Below are 20,637 nucleotides of genomic sequence, written 5' to 3' on the forward strand. Positions count from 1 at the left end.
TAAGTGATATATGTGTGATCATGTATTCTTCTGAAAATCTGATGAAATCTATAAACTCTCTCTCTGGAAAAATGCGTATATATACATATGCATAACACACAATTTTGCTACAATTGTAGGGATTTATGCAACATCCCTTCCCAAGTCCATTCACTCAGTGAAGTATAATACTAATTTGTTATTGACATATGGTCAAAAGACTCAATTAAAAATTAAATTGATAAGTGTTACATTGCAAGATTTAAGTGTGTGCTACAACCTTCTGGTGAATTTTTGCTAACAGACATTTAAAGCAGATATCTAAGTTGCAAACTGAACTATTAATAGTTTAAAAATATTTCCTTAAAAAAATATTTCCTCAAACAAAAGTGATAATGATGAAAATAATTCCCCACATTGTTTAGTTCTGCAAGTCACTCCGTTTGATCAGCTGAAAAGCCATGTGAAACAGCAAGATGTATATTATTATCTTCACTCCACAGCTGAGGATATAAAGATTTTGAGAGCTTCAATGACATGTCCAAGATCACACACTGCTGGAAAATGACAGACCATATCCAAAATACAAGATCCCTGATTTGGGGCTAGGCTTTCTTCTCTATCGTGAGGTGAAATGATTTTTTACAATACCCGATTTGTCTTTTGTCAACATTATTTGGTTAATCTTTACAAAGACCTTGGCTAAAGCTAAATCTTACAGAGCGTAAACACAGGAGATATTTCTGATTAACTGGCTCAGTGGGGTACCATTCAATTTTAGAGCTATTAATTGCTGACTTTCAGTGATGTCATTGCTGTTAATGTGTTTGGTCTTTGAAAATTCAGAATGATCCAGACTTGTCTGAGTAATGTCAACACTATTCTGCTAATGTTGAAACATCTGTGGTAAAGGTTAATTTTTCAGGGGAATGAGAAAGTTAAACATTCTAAATGTGGAATTGCTAAATACAGAAATACAAATGATTTGCCTTAGGCAAAATAACCACTAATCATATAGAGTAACCAAAATGAGAGCATTTTCAGAGAAGGTATATGAAATTTCGTCTTACTCCCTTAAAGCCATGCTTCTTTGGTGTGTGTGTATGTGGCTTGATCGAGAGTCCACTTTATAGTTTATTTCATTATTTAGAAGCACAATAATAGCTACACTTTGGGCAGCAGACGGTCCTGTTGCCACTCAGCCTTTTGGGTTCAGAGCTAAATATGTGTATGTCCAGTTATTTCAGTTGTCCAAACAAGTAAATTAAAGCAGTCTATTTGGTTGGGGAGGAGGGCTTATATGCTTGTGGCCCAAAACCAGTAAAATGAATGGAACAATCCTGGTGTGACTGTCAAATTCCACCCAGGACTGTAGTCTCAATACATAAAAATGTGAAAAGAAATAAAAACAAATCATTAAGATATGGCTGGAATTTATTTATCTGCTTACCAAGTATCCATTATCAGGAACAGGTATGGTTGGATAAAGGTTATTAAAAGAATCGCTGCATTCCAGAAACCCTAGGTGACCCCAGTGATTTTATTTACCAAAAGGGTCACCTCTGTGCAAGTTTATTTATTGCAGCATCATTTATAGCAGAGAAAAATTGGACAGAATCCAACTGTTCATCAATAAAGTCTTCAGTAAACCAATTATGGCACATTTGCATAGCGGAAAACTCAAAAGCCATTAAAAAGAATAGTATGCAAAAGCATTCAAGACATACTGTTAAATAAAAAAGGAAGCTGCAAATCAGTATTGCAAGATGACCCAATTTTATCAGTTACAATATACTTGCTAAATTTGGCATAGAGGCAAACATGGAGTAGTTATTTCTAAAGGTGCCATACATAAACATTTCTTTGTAATTTATGTATTTATGTAATGTTTTAGCTTTTCACAATTAGCATATATTTGTCTTATAATTGTAAAAATATCCATTTAACAAGTTATCAGGTGGGCTCCAGAGACGTGGAAATTGAATCCGAGAACCAGGAAGGAAGGAAGCCTGTACTGAACCCTTATTATGCACCATATGTTATCTTATTTCATCCTCACAATGACCTCGTGGGGATGGGATATTACTCTCATTTTGATAGATGGAAAAATTAGAGGAGTAAAGTGATTTTCCCAAGGTCACAGACAGTGACAGAAACAGAGTAAAATTCAGGTACATCACACTCCAAAAGTCTATTCTCTATTCAAGAGTTTTAAGATATCTTTTTAAAAACAGTAACATACCAGATACATACAAACAGGGCCAAGGGAGCCCAGAGGAACTGATACCTAACAGCCCAGAGAAGTGATGGATTGTGTGAGCAAACAGAGAGAGAATGCGTGTGTGTGTGTGTGTGTGTGTGTGTGTGTGTGTGTGTGTTAGGGATGCAGGACAAGAGGAGGGAACTGAATACAGTTTGTTATGGCATGACACAGGACACATAGGGGATAGATAGACAGGTGGATAGATATAGATGATAGATAGAGATAGGTGATACATACAGATAGAGATAGATGGATGATAAATAGAGAGAGAGATGGATAGATAGATGACAGCTGTGGGTTTGGTAGGGAAGGTATCAGAAAAGTAGGGAGAGGAAAGATGATGAAGAACCTTATGTGTCAGGACAAAGAGTTTAAATTTTACCTGAAAATAATGAGGGTACACTGAAGAATTTTACACACAAGAGAAACAAGAATTAATTTGAGTTTGAGAAAGTGAATCTGGAAGATGAATTAGAGATGGGAGCAGGGGACGTTCAAGACAAGGAGACCAGTTAGAAAGCTACTGCAACAGTCTGAGCTAGAAATAATGATCACCTGAACTGGGGAGAAGAGAACAGGAGAGGAGAGATTCAAGAGCTAAGTATGAGACAGAATGGACAGGAGTTGGTATTTGACTGGATGTCCAAGGTTAGGGAGAAAGGGAAAAGCTTAGGCTGAGACCCAGATTTCTGGCTTAAGAAACTGGATGCTGCTGGTATTGTTCATTGAGAGAAGGAAGAACGGAGGAATAGAATAGCAGGTTTGGGCAAGAAGCAAGTAGAAGTTGAGGAATAAGTGCCACTATGTGGGGATAGCTCTGCAAGAGGATGTAGCCAGTTGGACATCTGAAACATGGGTCTAGATGCTTCTGACGCCTAGCTAGATTTTTGCCTTAGCACAATTTCTAGGGACAGTCTCCAGTGGGTTGGCTCTGTGCAGGCTTGTGTCTCAAGGACCCCAAAATTTGGCTATGTCCCTCAGATACTTAATTTTAAATTTTATGAAATAAATTCAATCATACGTATGAAACATCACCCGTTCTGGCAAGGATAGGAAGAAACACTAATGCTTTAGTTTTCACAAGTAATAATTAAAGCCATAATAACATTTGAAATCAAGAGAAATTTTATTCTATGTTTTAATTCTAGAATTCAATTGATGGGGTTTTATACAGTATTTCACTGTTAGATATTGCTATTTTTAATTAAGGGGAAACAATAAATGAGAAAATTTATTTTTTACATTTAAGAACTATAAAGCAGATATTTTCTTGTATTTAAAGTGCTTGTTCATTGCCATAAGAGTTTTCTTATTTATTGAACATTCTTTAGGAAAGCTTAAGCGGTCTATTGAAAGCTATATCCCCTTACCTCCAATGTTCTGCATTGTAATGGAAATAAAAGCTCCGATTTTCCCAGGCCATCCAAATGCTCTTTCCCCTAATTCTTCATAAATTAAAGACCCTACAATCAAAGATAAAATATCCTTGTTAAAAAGGTTATTTTAACGACTAACATATTTCTATAATGTAATTCGACACTGGAGTCTCAAAAATGTAAAGAAAGACCATCCGGAAATTATAAACCCAAAAGATGCATTCTCAAAAACCGGTATGAAAGACATTAGAATATTCTCCTAACAAGAAGCAATGGCTTCATTCGTGTTAGCTCCATGCAGCAAGTCAAAACTGTTATTTGCATCATCCACCAAAAATCTCTTTCTATTTGATTTCAACCTGAGCTAATTGACTTTCACTTCTCTCAGTTGCCCGAATAACTAAAAGCATTGAGAAACCATGTCATTGGGGTCAGAAGAAAATGAGATATGAAATTGACCAAAATCATCCCACCGTTACGGCGCTACAGGCTGAAATCCCCTTTAACGAGAATCAAAATGGAACATCTGCGACTTAGGGGGTAGCGTACCTCCTTCCTTGGCAGTCTTTAATAAGAGGTGAACTGAATAGAGCGATAATATTGCCACAGCAAGCAGCATGATTCTGTGGAGAGAATCGAGAGTCAAAAATAAAGTGTTTATAACAAGACATAATGTTAGATGTTACAATAGATTATCACATTGGTCATTATCTTTCCAAAGGATGTGTATTTTGGGGAAGCTGAGAAATTTTTTTCAGAACTCCACACATACTCTTAAACGTCACAGAACTGGGATTTGCCAAATTTTATGTGCCAAAACCTACTACCTGAATTTCCTAACGTATTTTTTTTAGTGTGACCCAGTGGTAGAATCTGGTTCATAATTTAGATGCTAAATGTATAGCAAGTTAGCAAATACTGTATCTATTTACTCAACATACGGGTATATGTACATCATATTTGCATGACATATGCATCAACATTTATAATGCAATGGCTATTCAATCGTCCGACTAAACCCTAATTGAAAATCTAGAAATATAGAAGCCAAGGCATGCAGAGTCAGAGCTTCATTACCACTGATCGTGTGCATTAGATGGCAAGACACCTTGCGAAACAGAGGGTCAGACAATCGCCTGTGTAATAGAGAAACAGAGAAAGGGAAATGCAGGCTGCAGGAAAATTCCTTTGCTGTATTCAGAAAGAAGCATTTCTGATTCGGGACCCTCCACATGTCCACAGGCAGATATGGTTTCATGTACACAGTGATCAGTGTTTCTCCAAAACTGGGAATTGGAGAGCAAAAATAAGAATATAGATAAAAGTACCTTGTAATACATTAAGGAACAACACTAAACTTCACCTGAAATTTTAAAAAAACTCTTATTCTTTGTCTATTTTACATAATGAGAGCACACTAAACAACTTCCCCACAGCTGATCTGATTCTCTGGTAATTCCCGATGAAGCCAATGTTGCAAATGTATATTTGGACCATGAGTTATAAATTTTATAACTACCATAGCTATATTATACTCATTTTCCATAAAATATGTTGCCAGAGCTGTCTAATCAATGACATATATTTTTCCACAGGCCTTATGAATTTACCTGTTCTTAAAGAATTATGTAATTTAGACTATATAATTTTGTTCCCTGGGAAAATAACAGCATTCCCTGTATTCTAAACATAGACTTGTTTTGGCAGAAAATAATAAAAGTGAAACCAATCAAATCCTGTGTCACTTGCTGTGAATTAAAGGAGATTGCTGAACCCAGTCTGTCTATTGGGGTACGCAAAGCAGACCCACGATGTCTAGCAATTTAATTGCTTGGGCCAAATTATTTGGCTACATGTTTATAGGCCTGAAATGAGGCCCTTGGTTTTAAATCCTATGAGAATGATCTGTGACTCCAGGATTGGGGGGAGTGTTTCTTTTTTCTGTTCATCAGTGATCTATGATAACTCCCTAATTATTTGAATGGTATGTATAATTAATAAGGAGAAGGCAGTCTTTTTGTCTTAGAGATACCATACATTACAAAAGTATACAAATACACATATGAATACATCTCTAGCCGTTAAGATTCAGAAAATTAAAAAAAACTAGTTTATTTAAAACATGGCTTCTAAAAGTAAAGTTGATATAAAAACCCATTTGGCTAAAAAATATTATACCTAAAACTCTTCCATCAAAGCACTAACACAATATAAATATTTATAGTCCTGCCTATTCCTTAGCCCTCAAATAGCTGTGTGATTATCTAATCAGAAGTGATGCTCAAAACATAAATAGCATATATTTATAATATAAATGTTGCATTCTTAGACAGTTATTTAACTCTCCAGCATTGCCTTAGGGATTGTGATCTGCATTCACACAGATGCCTAACATTAGACTTTATTCCTGTGAAGAATTCCACTGCTGCCAACTGTGTCCTGGAAAATACCAGGTCATACATAATGCACACAAATGTCTGTGCCCGTCTGTCACAGACGATGCGGTGTCCACCCTCCAGGTCAGCTATGTGACACTGCTACCCTTAGGTAGCATTTGACCAAGTTTGGTTAAAGTGTGTAGGTTTAGGAATAAGCTTCGGCCACTCTGCTGACATTCCCTGTGCCAGGCACTGTGCTAGGACTTGGGGATACAGACATGTGGTGAGTAAAAACAGACATGGGCTCAACTCTCTGGAGACTGCAGTCTGGCAAGGGATACAGACATTACCCAAATGAATCAGACAACTGCACTAAAACATTAAAACTAGTGAGTGTATAATAAGGTGGTTTGTCTGAGTTACGGAGGTCAGGGAAGGCAGCACTGAGGTGAGGCTGAGCTGAGATATGAGCAGTTAACCAGAAGAAAAGGAAAAGAGAAGAGGATTTTTAAGATCATGTGCAAAGGCCCTATGGTGAGAGAGAACACGGCACCTTCATGGGATGGAGAGAAGGCCAGTGTGCCCAGTGTACCTGGTGCTTAGGGGCAGAGGAGATGGGGCATGAGATGGGACCAGGGCATGCACGGCTCTGTAGGCCTGGTGTGGGAAGCGGTCTTTTTCCTAAGAGTGCGATAAAGTCAGATTTGCTTCTGGGAAACAACAGCAAATTATTTTAAGCATCCCCTGAACAATGAATTACTTTGTAAAACGGTTCCTATGGACTGGTGGGGCTGCTCCAGCACTTGGGGTGGTTGAGCACATAAACTCTCTGCCACTGGGTTAGGGATGGTTGGTTGAACAAGTACTATGATTAGACTGCTTTGATTATTCCTCGGGTTGCTGTTTTATCTAAAAGAAAGAGCAATATGCTAATACTTTCTCAGATTATTCCTGTTCACAAAGATCAAACTTCAGATTGCTAACTGACAGAACACCAGGTATGTACAAGCTTTGAACCATGCAGATATGTCCATTCACTTACACAAAAAGTATGATCCCTGTGTTGGCCATGGCATAGGACAGGCCCAAGATCCCACTGCCCATGATGGCATTACTCAGGTTGAATGAAGACATTCCAAAGGAGGTGGTTCCAGGATGCTTGAAGAAAAAGGGACACATTATAAACACATATTTGCCAAAGGATGAAGCTTTTGGGGGTTATTCTTACTCTCACATCATCTTTACTGCAGGAGATTATGGTCCAAAATAGAAGACTAAGATAAAATCAGAGTGACTACAGCCATTACTCAATTTCAATAAAAGCGTGTAATTTTCAATGGAATGTTGCGCTTGGTTTCAGCAGGGATCTCAGTAAAAATAAAAAATACAGGTCAAGTAACACAAAGAAGGGAAAGCATGTATGATGGCAGATTCCATTTGGGTTAGAATGATTTCTCCAAAAAACAAATAAATTTCATAAATGATTTATACAGCCATATGGCGAACAGGAAAAACAAGCCCTTATTCCAGTAAGGGCCTGAATAAACAGAGAATGTGCTGATGAAGGCTTGGAAAATTTCAGTCACATTGTTTTCCGGCAGAGACCTAGGTAGATCAGACACCCTTAAGTCCTGTTTACTGCCTGAGAGCAGAGATTCACTCACATGTTCATCATCATAATCTGCCAGCTTCTTTTCCCCCAAAAATCCACTTGTCAGGAACTTCTGACTTTCATCATCTCCATTAGCAAATTGACTGAATGCACACACAAAAAAAGGAAAATAGGAATGTAAAAACATCTAAGCAAATGCTCTACGTTACACGAATGTTTCAGGTGATGTAAGTAACTGAATAAGGGGAGGAAAAACAAGACACCTAAAACCGTCTTCTTCTCCTCCTTCCTGCTAATGTTCCTTCCAGACCAACACCTGAGATCCAGTTAGGAATGTACCTTGGGAGGGAGGGAGGAAGTTATGGAGGAAGAAAATATTCTTTTAATGGAGACCATTTTTAAGCCACATTTCTTCTTCCCACATTAACTCTGCAAGAAAGAGAAGAATTAGAGCTAATTCTGCTCCCATTTAGAGCCCTTCCCAAGAAAGCGTACAGAGTAGTGGCTGAGTTTTCTCAACTAACACACCGTAATCAGATGATTTTATTAATTCAATAAATATTTATTAAGTGCCTAGGTACTGTGATCTTCATGTTATTTCATGCTCAAGTATCCATAAGAGAGGAAATCTAAAGATGAGGCGACTGTGGCCGAGAAAGGTGAGGCAGCAGGCCCCTACCCACCGGACTGCAAGTCTAGGATCTTCCAGAGCACCCTGCAGTCCCAGGCAGGGCCCTGTAGCTGGTATTTTCCTCTCTTTTGGCTCCATCTGTTTATCCACATACCCGTTGCTGGAAAGTAGTTCAACGGTAGCTCTGTGTTCTGTTTGGTTGTTTTCATACGTGAGTGTGTGTATTTTAATTACTCTGAAAATGTACTCGGGTTATTAGACAATAGACGAAACTAACAAAAATATTTTTTAAATACTCAGTGAATTAGTAGAGGGGTTGGGAGGGAAGCAGGGCCTTAAAATCTCACTACCCACGGAACACTGAGATCACGGTCTGCTTGGGCACAGGCTGGAGCTGTGCATGCCTGTCTGTGCTGGTCGGCTCCTGCAGTTACACGCCAGGGGCTTTGAGGACACGGGTCTAGTGGCAGCCATATTTCTAGAAGGCTCGACTAATGAGTCCAGCTGCCACCATTGCATTCTGACACTGAAAAACATCACACAGGCTTTCTTTTTGTTGCATGAAATGTTTGACTATATATGTGTCTTAAAAGTGCTTTATAATTAGATAGATTCCAATTTTTAGGGCATTTTTTTAGGGCATCTCTTGCATGAGAGAGTAAGATAAAATAGTTGGAGAGTGTTTTATCAAAATAAGCCGTGGAAATAAAAAAGTGGAAAATAATTATTACAGAAGATCTGTACAAATTCCCTTTTATAATAGGAGCTAATCCTGAAAATATCTTGTGAGAAAGAGGGATAACAGGCTTACTTTTTGAGAATAGAGAACAATATCAGTTGTAGATGGAAACAGCAGACGAAATCACAGTTTTATGTGCTTTCCTAGAACCCAAGGAGTGGGTTTTCTAGAACTTCACGGTGTACAAGTTAGGAACATTTCCTGGTGTTCTCCTCGTATTTCCCGTAGGAAGTGTTATGCCCTCACATGCTGCCTTCTCCCATCTCTGCCCTCCACTCCCCCCTCCTTTTTGTGCTTTATTTTATTAGTCTGTAGTTAATCTACTTGCTATGTGGAGACTGGTACATAACGTTCATAGTTGACAATAAGATGAAATGGAGCCTAAAATAGGTCTAAGGATTATAAAAACAAAAGTGTCATCTGAATTTAAACTCTGGAATGTTCAACATTCTATTTTTTTACCTTAATCAATAAACTAGAATCCTTTAGTTCGTGAGTAGTGTTTAAAATTTAGAATGTGAAAGCAAATAGATTTTCTTTTTTGAGGCATTTGCATATTCTTATTTTGGCAAGAGATGAGTTGTAGTCATAAAACATGCCAAGATTGTATAAAATACATGAGAAATGTCCCCAGTGTCTGAAATGTTTTGATACTGAACCCAGCATGTATTGAAAAAGTAAGTATAATGATTCCAAATAAATGCATTATGTAGAATTTCCCAAAAATTTACATTTAAGGGATCGGTTTTAAAGCAAATATAAACAAAACCCATCTTTTTAAAGTGATTACAAAATTGCAGAATACTGCCTCATGTTTGAGTCAGGAGTTAAAAGCTAAGTCACTGGAAGTCATCCAGGAAACACTATACGAAGCTTAACAAAAACATTCTTGCTCTTTCCACTAAGACTTTTAGAAGACCAAATCAAATGACTCTGTAGGACTGTTTTGGGGACAGTGTCCCCTTCAGCTTGGGCAGCTCTGCAGAACTCATATCTGTGTGCATCCTTCTCAGAAACAAAGGAGCCCTCAGACTTGATCGATTTACTAAGGGCTATGAAGTGGAAGAGAAAGAACAAAAGTTTACTGAGCTTCATCTGCCTTCCAGGTACTCATTTCATCCCCAGGAAAGTAGGTGCTGGTTTGCCATTCTGCATTTTCCACTGAAGCTCAAAGAAGAGAAATATCTTCTCCAAAGTCAGGCAACTACTTTGAAGATTCAAAAGCCCTGTGTTCTACCACGCTGTGCCTCCTCAAATCGTGCAACCCGGAAGACGCCACGATTTCCATCTCCATGGCCTCTCTAGCCCAACACCGGAGTTGTCTGCACTGACTCCTTGGAGGAAGGACAGTGCTCCTCCTGATGGGCCTTTCCTGGATGTGATGAATGAAATGAGACGTCCTTGTTTGAGGATAATATTCTCTATTTCGGGTCTAGATTTGGTCCAAAATTCACTTCTGCATGTCCTAAGTCCTATTTGCGTTACACGCCCTATTTGTGTTATATAACATTTTGTGAGAAATTAATTGACTTCTCAAATAACTATCATGCACTATTACGTACCAGGCAGTGTGATATGTGCTAGGACCAGAGGCTATTAACCTGTTGTAGTGACATGATGACCATCTGGATAGGGAAGGGGTGCACAAAAGACGGAGTGGTCACTTCTACCTGGTGGAAGGCTTCACAGGAGACCTGACACTGGGCTGAGTCTTGAAGGATGAGAGGCATCAACAGAGAGAAAGGGGAAGGTGGGTGGATGATACTTAAAGTGGGCACTCCAGGCAGATGGAGCAGAATGAGTGAAGTCACAGGGAGCTGTGGTGGCTCAACAAGGCTAGAGAAGAGAGTACAATCTAGGAACAGAGCAAGAGAGAGGAGAGGAGAGCTCGGGGAGGAACAGCTCATGAAAGGCCTTACATGCCAAGCAATGGATAGTCTAGTCTTTACCTGATAGTTAATGGGGAGCCACTGAAGGGCTTTACCCAGGGATGGACCACGAGTCAGTCTGCAGTTACAAAAGATTATTTTTGTAGGGACATGGAGGGCTAGTTGGAAGAGAGCAAAATGTAAGACAGGGAGACAAATCAGAGCTGGTGTAATAGACAGGTGACAGATGATGAGGGCCCAAAGTAAGATGGCAATAGAATACAGAGAAGAGGGTGGATCTGAAACATTAACAAGGTAGAACCAACTGGATATAATCAAACAATAGATGTGCAGTTTGGGGGAAGAAATGAGTCAAAGTTGAACCCTAGGATCTTTTGATTGAGCTGCTGAATGGTAGTGGTGACTTTCACCAAGATTGGGATTACTGGAGGAGGAGCAGATATTGAAGGGAATTATAGGCACTCAACATTAGACATTACAATTGGACTTTATAAATGAGGCAATTCAGACACATGAGTAGAGATGTGTAATAAACAGTTGGATATAATGATGTGAAATCTGGTTGAGAAGTCTAGCAGGCTGAAGATATGGCATATGTTCAGTGGGTGAAGCCGGGAGAGTTGTGAATGAGCTTGCTCATAGGATATTTTTAGTGTGAAAAGAATCCTTACAGAACAATGGAGATGCAGCAACATTAAAAGGGCAGTCAAAGGAGGAGGAAGCTGAGAGAGAATAGTCCAAAAGGCAAGATGAGTGATAGGCTAATATAATTTAAGTTATTCCAGATTACTAACAGGGACAAGAATCCTGTAACTTCACTTCTAAAAGAGTCACACAAAGGATTGACACGTAATAATGATATAATAATGTGTACTTCAGGATCAGGGAGTTGATATATTAACATCGATGTCATCGTCATCTCTCAAATGGACAATAAATCCAATTCTTTAACAAAAATCTGGTTTTTCACATCCATAAATGTTTCTTATTTTTCCATGGAACTTGGTCATTTTTAACCCCATACCTGCTCATTGCTGACTTTTCTAAATTTCCCATCCCGTTGTAGCTATCTGGAACACTTTCTCCACTGATGCTCTCATCATCAGGTTCGATGTTGACATTTCTCAGTTCCATGGGGTCCATTTGAGCTGTCAGCGCTTTCTTGTCCACACACAAGCTCCTTCAGTGTAAACAAGATACTGTACCTTCAGCTTAAGGCTCTTCTACTTTGTGTTGATGTTCAGAACACTCTGTTCTGCAAACAGAACACAAAATAAATCATTACATCTTTCTTTAAATTAGATAAATGAATATGAATCACCTACTTCGTGTATCCTTTCTGTAAAAACATGGAAAGGAAGTAAACTCTTGAAAATGTCACATAAATATATCTGGAAAGTTTCCTTTATCCAATACAAGAATGGAAAATGGGAGAGAAGAAGGAAAATTATTAATAAACTGCCAAATCAGCAGATATTTATAGAGTGCCTATATACGAACATGGCAGGTACTTTGCTAGTCACTGTGGGAAGAAAAAAGTAAATCTTAAGACATGGCAGCAGTCTTCAAGAAGCTTTAGGTATTTGTAAGCAGATTGCATGAATTAAGAGAAATGGCATCAAAAGTAAATTGTTGACTAAGGAAGAGTTGCCAAGGCAGAATCTATCAGTGTCTCTACTAGCAGTAACACAGGAAAATTACCACTTTAATTTGTTAATTGGGCATGAAAGTATTAACACCACCAAAATGCTTGGTACATGCAATACAGGGTAGGATCACGTTTAGGGGGCCACTTGCAGGCACTTGGTTCATGAAGCCGAAGTCAAGAATAGTAACAAGAGCGAGCACAGGTTTATCTTTGAATCAGCATCAGTCACCATCTTTACAAAATTAAAATGCATTTTAACAACCATGAGATCCAGATTTTAGGCTCTGCTTTGTCTTTAATTCATTGAATCTCAGCACAAGTTATTTAACTTTTTTAGACTTTATTTTCCTCAATCATAAAGTGAAAAGGGGTGGACTGGCATTGCGTAAAAAGAAAAAAAAAAGGTACGAATGCATTATATTTTGTTGATACAATTTCTTCTGAAATTTTTACTACTAAAATCATTCAATTCTTGTTGAATCGTTGTACAGTAGGCCCCTCTTATCCATGGGGGATATGTTCCAAGACGCCCAGTAAATGTCTGAAACTGTGGATAGAACCGAATCCTATATATACTATGTTTTTTCCCATACGTACATACCTTTGGTAAAGTTTAATTTACAAATTAGGCACAGTAAGAGATTAACAAGAATAACTAATAATAAAACAGAACAATTATAGCAATATACTGTAATAAAAATTGCCATTGATCTTAGCAACCTCAGCATACAATTTTTTTTCTTATGAAGTTGAGAACTTTTACCTGTTCACTTAAGGAAGCATTTTACGGCTTCTCTTTGGCATATCTGAATTGCCAGCACCACTACTCTTGCACTTTGGGCCATTATTAAGTAAAATAAGGATTACTTTAACACAAGCACTGAGATACTGCAACAGTCAATCTGATAACTGAGATGGCTACTAAGTGACTAAAAGATGGTAGCAGTAGCACATACAGGGTGGACATGCTGGACAAAGGGATGATTCATATCCTGGGCAGGATGGCAGGAGATTTCATCACACTACTCAGAACGACAAGCAATTTAAAACTCATAAATTGTTTATTTCTGAAATTTTCCATGTAATCATTTTGGACCATGGTTGACCACAGGTAACTGAATTCACAGAAAGCAAAATTGTGGAAAGGAGGGAATACCGTATTGATAAAAACACCATAATTCTTGGAAGGTATGGTTCTGGAAGGCACACTATCCATTTGATAAGGAAATCCTGAGCAGAGAAATTAACATAAAAATTGCTCTGGAACTCATGAAATCCTTAAATCCTGTGACAAAATGAAACAACCACAAGGGAATGCCTCCACAATCCAGTGCTGCAGCAGCACATCTGTGGAAGGTCATTCACGCGTGGGATGAGTTCACACTCCAAATTACAAAAGTTACAAAACACACGTGGAAACTCATTAGGATGAGTGTCAGGAGGCACAAGAAATGATAAGATTCATGCTTGAGTAACTACAGATTGCAAAGCAAATTAAAAGGGACTAAAATTAATATAATAAAGAGTAATAAAAAGATTCAAAATAAGAAATATCCACAGAATAAGAATGTTGTAAAAGAAGATCAGGCTAGCTTGAACAAAAGCTGAAAAAGGAATTCTAAAAAACAAAATATAGTCATTGAAATAAAGAAAGTTCAGCTGAAGGGAGAGTAATGAAATTGGAAGACGGATCTGTGGAAATCACTCAAATTATATCACAAAGAGGTAAACAAAAAAAAAATATGAAGAAGTTAAGAAATATGGGGGGGAAAATAAGAAGTTCAAATATACTCTAATAGTCTTTCTAATATGAGAGAATTGTGAGACTAGGGAGAGACAAAATAGAAAGACATAATGGCGGAGAGTTGTCCAGAAATGGAAAAGTCAGTAATTCTCAGGATTTAAAAAAAAGCACAAATTGCTTCAAGTGGGAGGAATAAAAATGAACATATTTATTAATACAAGGTAGTGTACATGTGTAACATCAAAGATAAAGAGAAAACTCTTAAAAGTCACCAGAGGAAGTAGAAGTAAGACATACATATGGTTAAAAGAAAAAATAGAAACATAATAAACGAGTACAAAGGTTTCTCTCACCCATCACCTAGTAGCAGTTTCATTTCCCAGTAGCCACCACTCACTAACGACAGTTTCTGTTTTTAGTTCTTCAAAGTTAGTCATTCTAACTTTAAATTATTCACTAAAACCTTTGACTTGGTGTATCAACTCTATGGCACCTATGACAGATAAGAAAATTAGTGTACTTCTTTCTATCTTGCCTTTCCTCCTGCTCCTAATTTCAGTTTTAGTTAATGAAATATTTTTTACAATGTTGAGATTCATAATATTTTCATCCTATTCTGTAAAGCAATTAAATGTCTCATAATTTGTCTATAGGTTATTTCTAAATACTAAAAACCAATAATTAGCATTTACAGCATTATGATTGTGTAAATAGTATGTTCCAAAGAACCAAGCGGCATATTTGACTACATAATAAATAAAATAGAATCCTATATTACTAAAACTTTGAAAGTGAATTTTCCATGCTTTTTTACTTTCAGAGTGGCTTCCTCCTCCATCCTCCGGACCTCACCCAGCTGCCAATGATTCTTAAATGCCATTCGCCTTGAATAACTTTTTTTCACACAACGTGTCTATGTTTGTAAACAGAATTTGAGTTGTTTCATGTTGGAAAATGTCTTTACTTTGTGCTCAAACTTTGCTGATTGTTTGAATTCTAGATTCAAAATCATTTTCCTTCATAATCTTGAAGACATTTGTCTCAACTTCTAGTTTCTACTGATGAGTCTGATTCTCATTTATTTGATTTTTTTCTTCTGAAGGATTTTAGAACTTTTCTCCTTATCATCAACTGAAATTTCTCCAGGATGCAAATAAATGTGAGTGGTTTCTAAAATTCATCTTGCTCAGCAGGTGGAGAGCCCATTCAAATCAAAAGACACGTATCTTTCTTGTGATCAGAAAAATGCTGTGTTATTTTTAAAATGGTTTCCTCCCTATATTTACTCCTTTTAAAACTTTTATTAGTCAAGTTATTAGACCTCTTGATCTATATTGCTAAAATTTTCCCTTTATGTTCCATCTCTTTGTCTTATTACTCAAAGTTCAGAGATCTTTCCTTGATGCTATGTTCAAAATAACAAATTTGATTTTCAGCTGTGTGATATTGTGATATAATAAGAAATATATATTTGGTTTTCATTCCTGGTTCCTGGCACAGAGTTCCTAATGTAATACAATAAATTAATATTTGGTTTTGGTCCCCAGTTCCTGAAATAGCTCTGGAATGATAAAGTCAAAGGAGCATCTTTTGTTATTCATAACAAGCCCCTTTCAACCACACCTAAATTTATGTTAATGTGGTGATTTCTGAAAAGCCCCTAAGGTTGGGGGCTGGTTGCCAGGGGAACCAAACAGATGATTAGAAAGTTGAAACTTTCATCCCCACCCCTTACCTCCAGGGAGAGAAGAGAGGCTGGAGGTTGAGCTAATTAGTCGGGCTTATGTTCTAGCTTCACTAGCTTTCTTTCTGTTTCAGGAACTGTGTTCTCTATCACCTCAGGTCATTTGCACATTCAGGTCACAGCATCTGGAATATTCTCTCCCTCCTGCATTCCGCGCTTTACTTAGTCAACCCCTCGAAGGGGTTACAAGAGCATACATGGCAGTAGCCCTGAGGGCTTCAGCTAAGGTCTGCTTCACTTTGAACTTATTCATAGGAACCTCACTGATTTTATTCACATTAAGCCATGCTAATCCCAGGATTAAAAAAATACGTATCAAACACTCATATGGCACTTTTTACATGCCAGACACTGTTCAAAGGGCTTCACATCTATCAACTCATTTAATGCTCCCAGCAGCCCTCTGAGGCAGGTACTAATTTTGCCCTTACTCTCATTTTACACATGAGATAATGGAGGCACAGAGGGGTTAAGAGGCCTCCTTGCCATCCACCTCTGTCCTGTTGTCTCCACTAGAGAGGACTAAAGCCTGGACAGGGGACAGAAACTCAGGCTTAGGATAAATAAAACTAGTGTAAATCCTGGCCAGATTAACTAACTTTTGTTTTTTTCTGTCCATTTGCAAAATTAGGGTAATAGCATTTACTGCCAGGCAACATTGTGGGGGTTTAAGTGAGATTATGCTGTCAAAGCTTGGTGTGTAGTAGGCCCTGAATAAACTTAAATCCCTTTTCTCTCTTCCAATAATCAGAATCCATTTGTCCTCTTCATCAGCATGCAAATATATACAGTATTTTATATGTATATCTATATATACACATAGTTTACCTTAGACAGTTATAAAAGAGGACTTTACAAATCTCAAAACTCTCACAAACATTGTAAGCTAGGTAGGCGCCCTTTCACAGATAAGGAAATTGAATCTAATCTTATGTTATTTTTACTGTATGTAAAACACTTATTCCACTCTCTTTTGAAGGTGATATGATTTATCCCATTAAGTATGAAATAGTGGTTTCTTTAAAGCAAACCACTCGGCCCCTAATCCTAATTTTGGCCCTGGCCAAAAGAGATTGTCTCATGAAAGTTGGAACACTTTTCATAGCTCCCATCTTTAGCTTTGAAGATTCTAGTACTGATTGATTTTAAAGGAGCAACAGCTCAAAGCACAATTTAAAAAGAATTAGAACATTATGAGAAACTAGATATTCTGAATCATTTGCCAGCAGTACAAAGTAGGTACTTTGAAGCATTTGGACTACACCATAATTCCTAAAATTTAATCACATGATTAAATTTCAGTATAGAGGAATTTTACAGATGGCATTTATTTATTCATTCCACAGATATCGAAAATAAAATATGAGCCAGAAACTGTGAAAAATAAAGCGTGAGTAAGACAGACTCCCTTCATCTGATGAACTCTACTTAGCAGAAAAAATAGATTTTCTTGTTTTTAAAGATTGGCACCTGAGCTAACATCTGTTGCCAATCTCTTTTTTCTCTTCTTCTCCCCAAACCCTCCCCAGTACATAGTTGTATATTCTAGTTGTAGGTCCTTCTGGTTGTGCTGTGTGGGATGCTGCCTCGGCATGGCCTGATGAGCAGTGCTAGATCCGAACCGGTGAAACCCTGGGCCCCCAAAGCAAATTGCGCAAACTTAAACCACTCGGCCACAGGGCTGGCCCCACAAAATAGATTTTTGAACAAACTGTTATAGTATAACAAAACTAACATTTTTACTTTTTTCTCTGAGCCAATATTTACTGAACTAATCAATGAATCATGGATGGAAAAGAATGATGCTGGCAAACACTGTGATTGAAAAGCATAATTTTCAGGCATCACTGGTGGCGTAGTGGTTAAGTTCCTGTGCTCCACTTTGGTGGCCCGAGGTTCACAGGTTTGGATCCCATGCATGGACCTACACATCACTCATCAAGCCATGCTGTGGTGACATCCCACATACAAAAAATAGAGGAAAGATTGGCATAGATGTTAGCTCAGGGACAATCTTCCTGACCAAAAAAAGTATAATTTTCATAGGCATAGATGCTTCTGCTGCTCCCCGTCTCAGTACATGGCACCTCCATTCGCCCCCTGCTCTTGAGAGGAATCTGGCTGTCAGTCTGGACATCTCTCATTCTCTGTCCTGACTCCTGAGCCATGTCCAATCTATCACCAAGTCCTATCAATCCTTTTTTCAACATTTATTTAGAATTCACATGCATCCCTCTCCATGACCATACGTTATTCGAAATGACTACTTGCTAAAGGCCCCCAAAATAATTTTCTCATCACTTTTTTAGAATAAAGTCAAATTTCCTAATAGGCTGCAAGGGTCTACATGTTCTAAGCACACACAGCTTGTTAGTGCCATAATGAATCGCATCTGCCCTCACTCACCAAACACACCGGGCTCTTTTCATTTCCCCATTGCCACTGCAGGACCTTTTCTCATGCTGTTCCCCCTTCCTGAAATGCTTTCCCTACGTTCTTAACCCAGGTGTCTCCCAAAGTTAACCAAAAGAAGCTGAAAATCTTTAAATGCCATGTGGTCAGAGGGGCCCCACATCTAAATTAAATTTTCCCTTATATGTGCTCATAGCATGTTCTCCTCTCCCTCACAGTATTCATCACACTTTGTAGGTACACTTTTAGTTGTGTGACTATTTGATAAGTAACTGCCTCCCCCACTAGGCAGAAAGCTTCATAAGGTGGGGCCAGCGCTGGGTTTGTAGACTCTACATATTTCCAATATCTAGAATAGTGCCTGATGTTATAGTCTACTAAGACCAGTGCAACTTAGTATGATCTTCATAGATCCAAGTATGCATTCTTGTAATAGCTTCATAAGTCAATATTGTAATAATTCTTGTTATAGTTTATAGTGAAATGGAAATGTTCCCCTCTGGTTGCCAGGAGAAGGAACAGCTTTGTTGTACAAAGAATGTGAAAAATCAAATTTGGTTTGACAGAACTTTCTGTAGTGTAGCCCTTCTCCCCAGTGAAGTTAAGTTTCTCTGTGATATGAAGAGATTTTGCAGAAACAGACTAGATACTCCAGGGCAGTAACTTCTGCACTGTTGCTTCTATTTGCTCATTCATAAAGATGCAAAATCAAAACTTGAAACAAAGATATTTAGAATACTATCACCATTAGAAAACTTTGTTTCATCGCATTTATTAGGAGATATCTAAATGTCCTGATTAGCTGATTCCTTATACCCAAATTCTACCTATTAAACATCGTAATGTCTTGTTCTTTGAATAGGTTCTTAAGAAACTCAGGATGGAAGATTCTCAAAAAAAAATTTCTCACGTTTCTACTTATGTAGTTCAACTTCAGAGAAAGACATCAAGTCTGGGAAACAAAACTGTCCTTGAATCAAGAGACAAAAGTTATGACCCTCCCTAGTTACTGCAAACATTTATTTTACCTGATAAGTGAAAGTGAAAAGGGAGCTAACATTGTCAGAGCATTTCCCATCATGGCTATCTGTTTGGTCTCTCATGCCAACCCAGTTCTGATGAATCTACTCTGAAATCTAGGTTTAGGTAGCAGACAGCCCACAAGCCATTTACCCTTTGGTTGAGCAAGTGGGAAGCAACTGGTCAGGCAACTTCTTGCATCCAGGGAACTGACTTAAATCCACATCCAAGATATATCTCAGATAAATGAACAGACCTTTGACAACGAAATCAATCTAACATTATCTTTATATCAAATTCTCTTAAACAATTTCTCCAACAGCGCCATCCTAGTCACACATCAATAGTCAGATGGCTTATTTGTCTATGGCATGACTTCTCACAGAAATCAGCATCCATAAAAAGCATTCACTGTCATTGTCTGAGGTCCATCTTAGAAAAGAAACTGCTATAGCAGAAGAACCATAGTTACTTGACTACTTCCTGTTGCTCATGCTAATATTTTAGCATTTCCATTTTTCCTTTACTCAGACATAACTTAGAAATAATATCCAGGGAGAACTAGAAAAGTTAAAATAAATAACCCTATGCTGAAGTCCTTTCCCTTTGCTAAGAAGATTACATGCGTGCTAATAGAAGAATTATAGCAGCCGTTTGATGAGGTATGAAGGACTATGCGCAAAACCTGCTTACAAACCTTCCAGCTCTGTTCGTAGAAGATTTAGATTCTCTAGTCATCTTAAAAATTAAGAAACATTTTAAATTTCTACAAAATTTTAGTTCCTATTTTCCAAGCAGTAGTTTCCAGAAATGTACAGAGATATGTAGCATATATGATATTAACATAGTTAACTCTTTATGCTATACATATTAATGCATGATATTTAATAGCCTTCATGAAATGTAGATGCAGTAAATTCCAAAATGTCTACATTCTATATAATATACACTGGACCACTCCCAGAGGTACTGTTTTCTTCTTAAAATAAATTATTTCTCTTTCTTTAAAGTAACTCCTATATTAAAAATAATGCATAAAGTGTACTGCATAACAAGGTTAAAGAGAAGTCAAGAGTTCAGCCTTCCAATACATTTCTCAATACTTAAATGTTACTAATATACTTCTTAGGAGTATAAATAAAAGACTTTATTGAAAATCCCAAAATGTTATCTAAGTAACAATCTGACTGACTGAAGGATCT

The 20,637-nt window shown here is 37.7% G+C and overlaps 1 protein-coding gene across 10 annotated transcripts in view; it reads right to left on the bottom strand.

Annotated features, from left to right (window-relative positions):
* SLC38A4 (solute carrier family 38 member 4) overlaps nt 1-20,637 on the bottom strand; it is a 68,216-nt gene that overhangs the window by 16,183 nt on the left and 31,396 nt on the right. For all 10 annotated transcript variants that reach the window (XM_008533363.2, XM_070621126.1, XM_070621124.1 and 7 more), the window contains 5 exons: nt 11,892-12,122; nt 7,661-7,751; nt 7,039-7,154; nt 4,168-4,241; nt 3,613-3,705 (listed from right to left, as the gene is read on the bottom strand). In XM_008533363.2, the coding sequence (XP_008531585.1) occupies nt 3,613-3,705; nt 4,168-4,241; nt 7,039-7,154; nt 7,661-7,751; nt 11,892-12,010 (493 nt within the window). In that variant the 5' untranslated portion in view covers nt 12,011-12,122. The remainder of the gene's footprint in view (nt 1-3,612; nt 3,706-4,167; nt 4,242-7,038; nt 7,155-7,660; nt 7,752-11,891; nt 12,123-20,637) is intronic.

Source organism: Equus przewalskii, chromosome 5, assembly GCF_037783145.1.
Source record: "Equus przewalskii isolate Varuska chromosome 5, EquPr2, whole genome shotgun sequence".
NCBI classification, from domain to species: domain Eukaryota; kingdom Metazoa; phylum Chordata; class Mammalia; order Perissodactyla; family Equidae; genus Equus; species Equus przewalskii.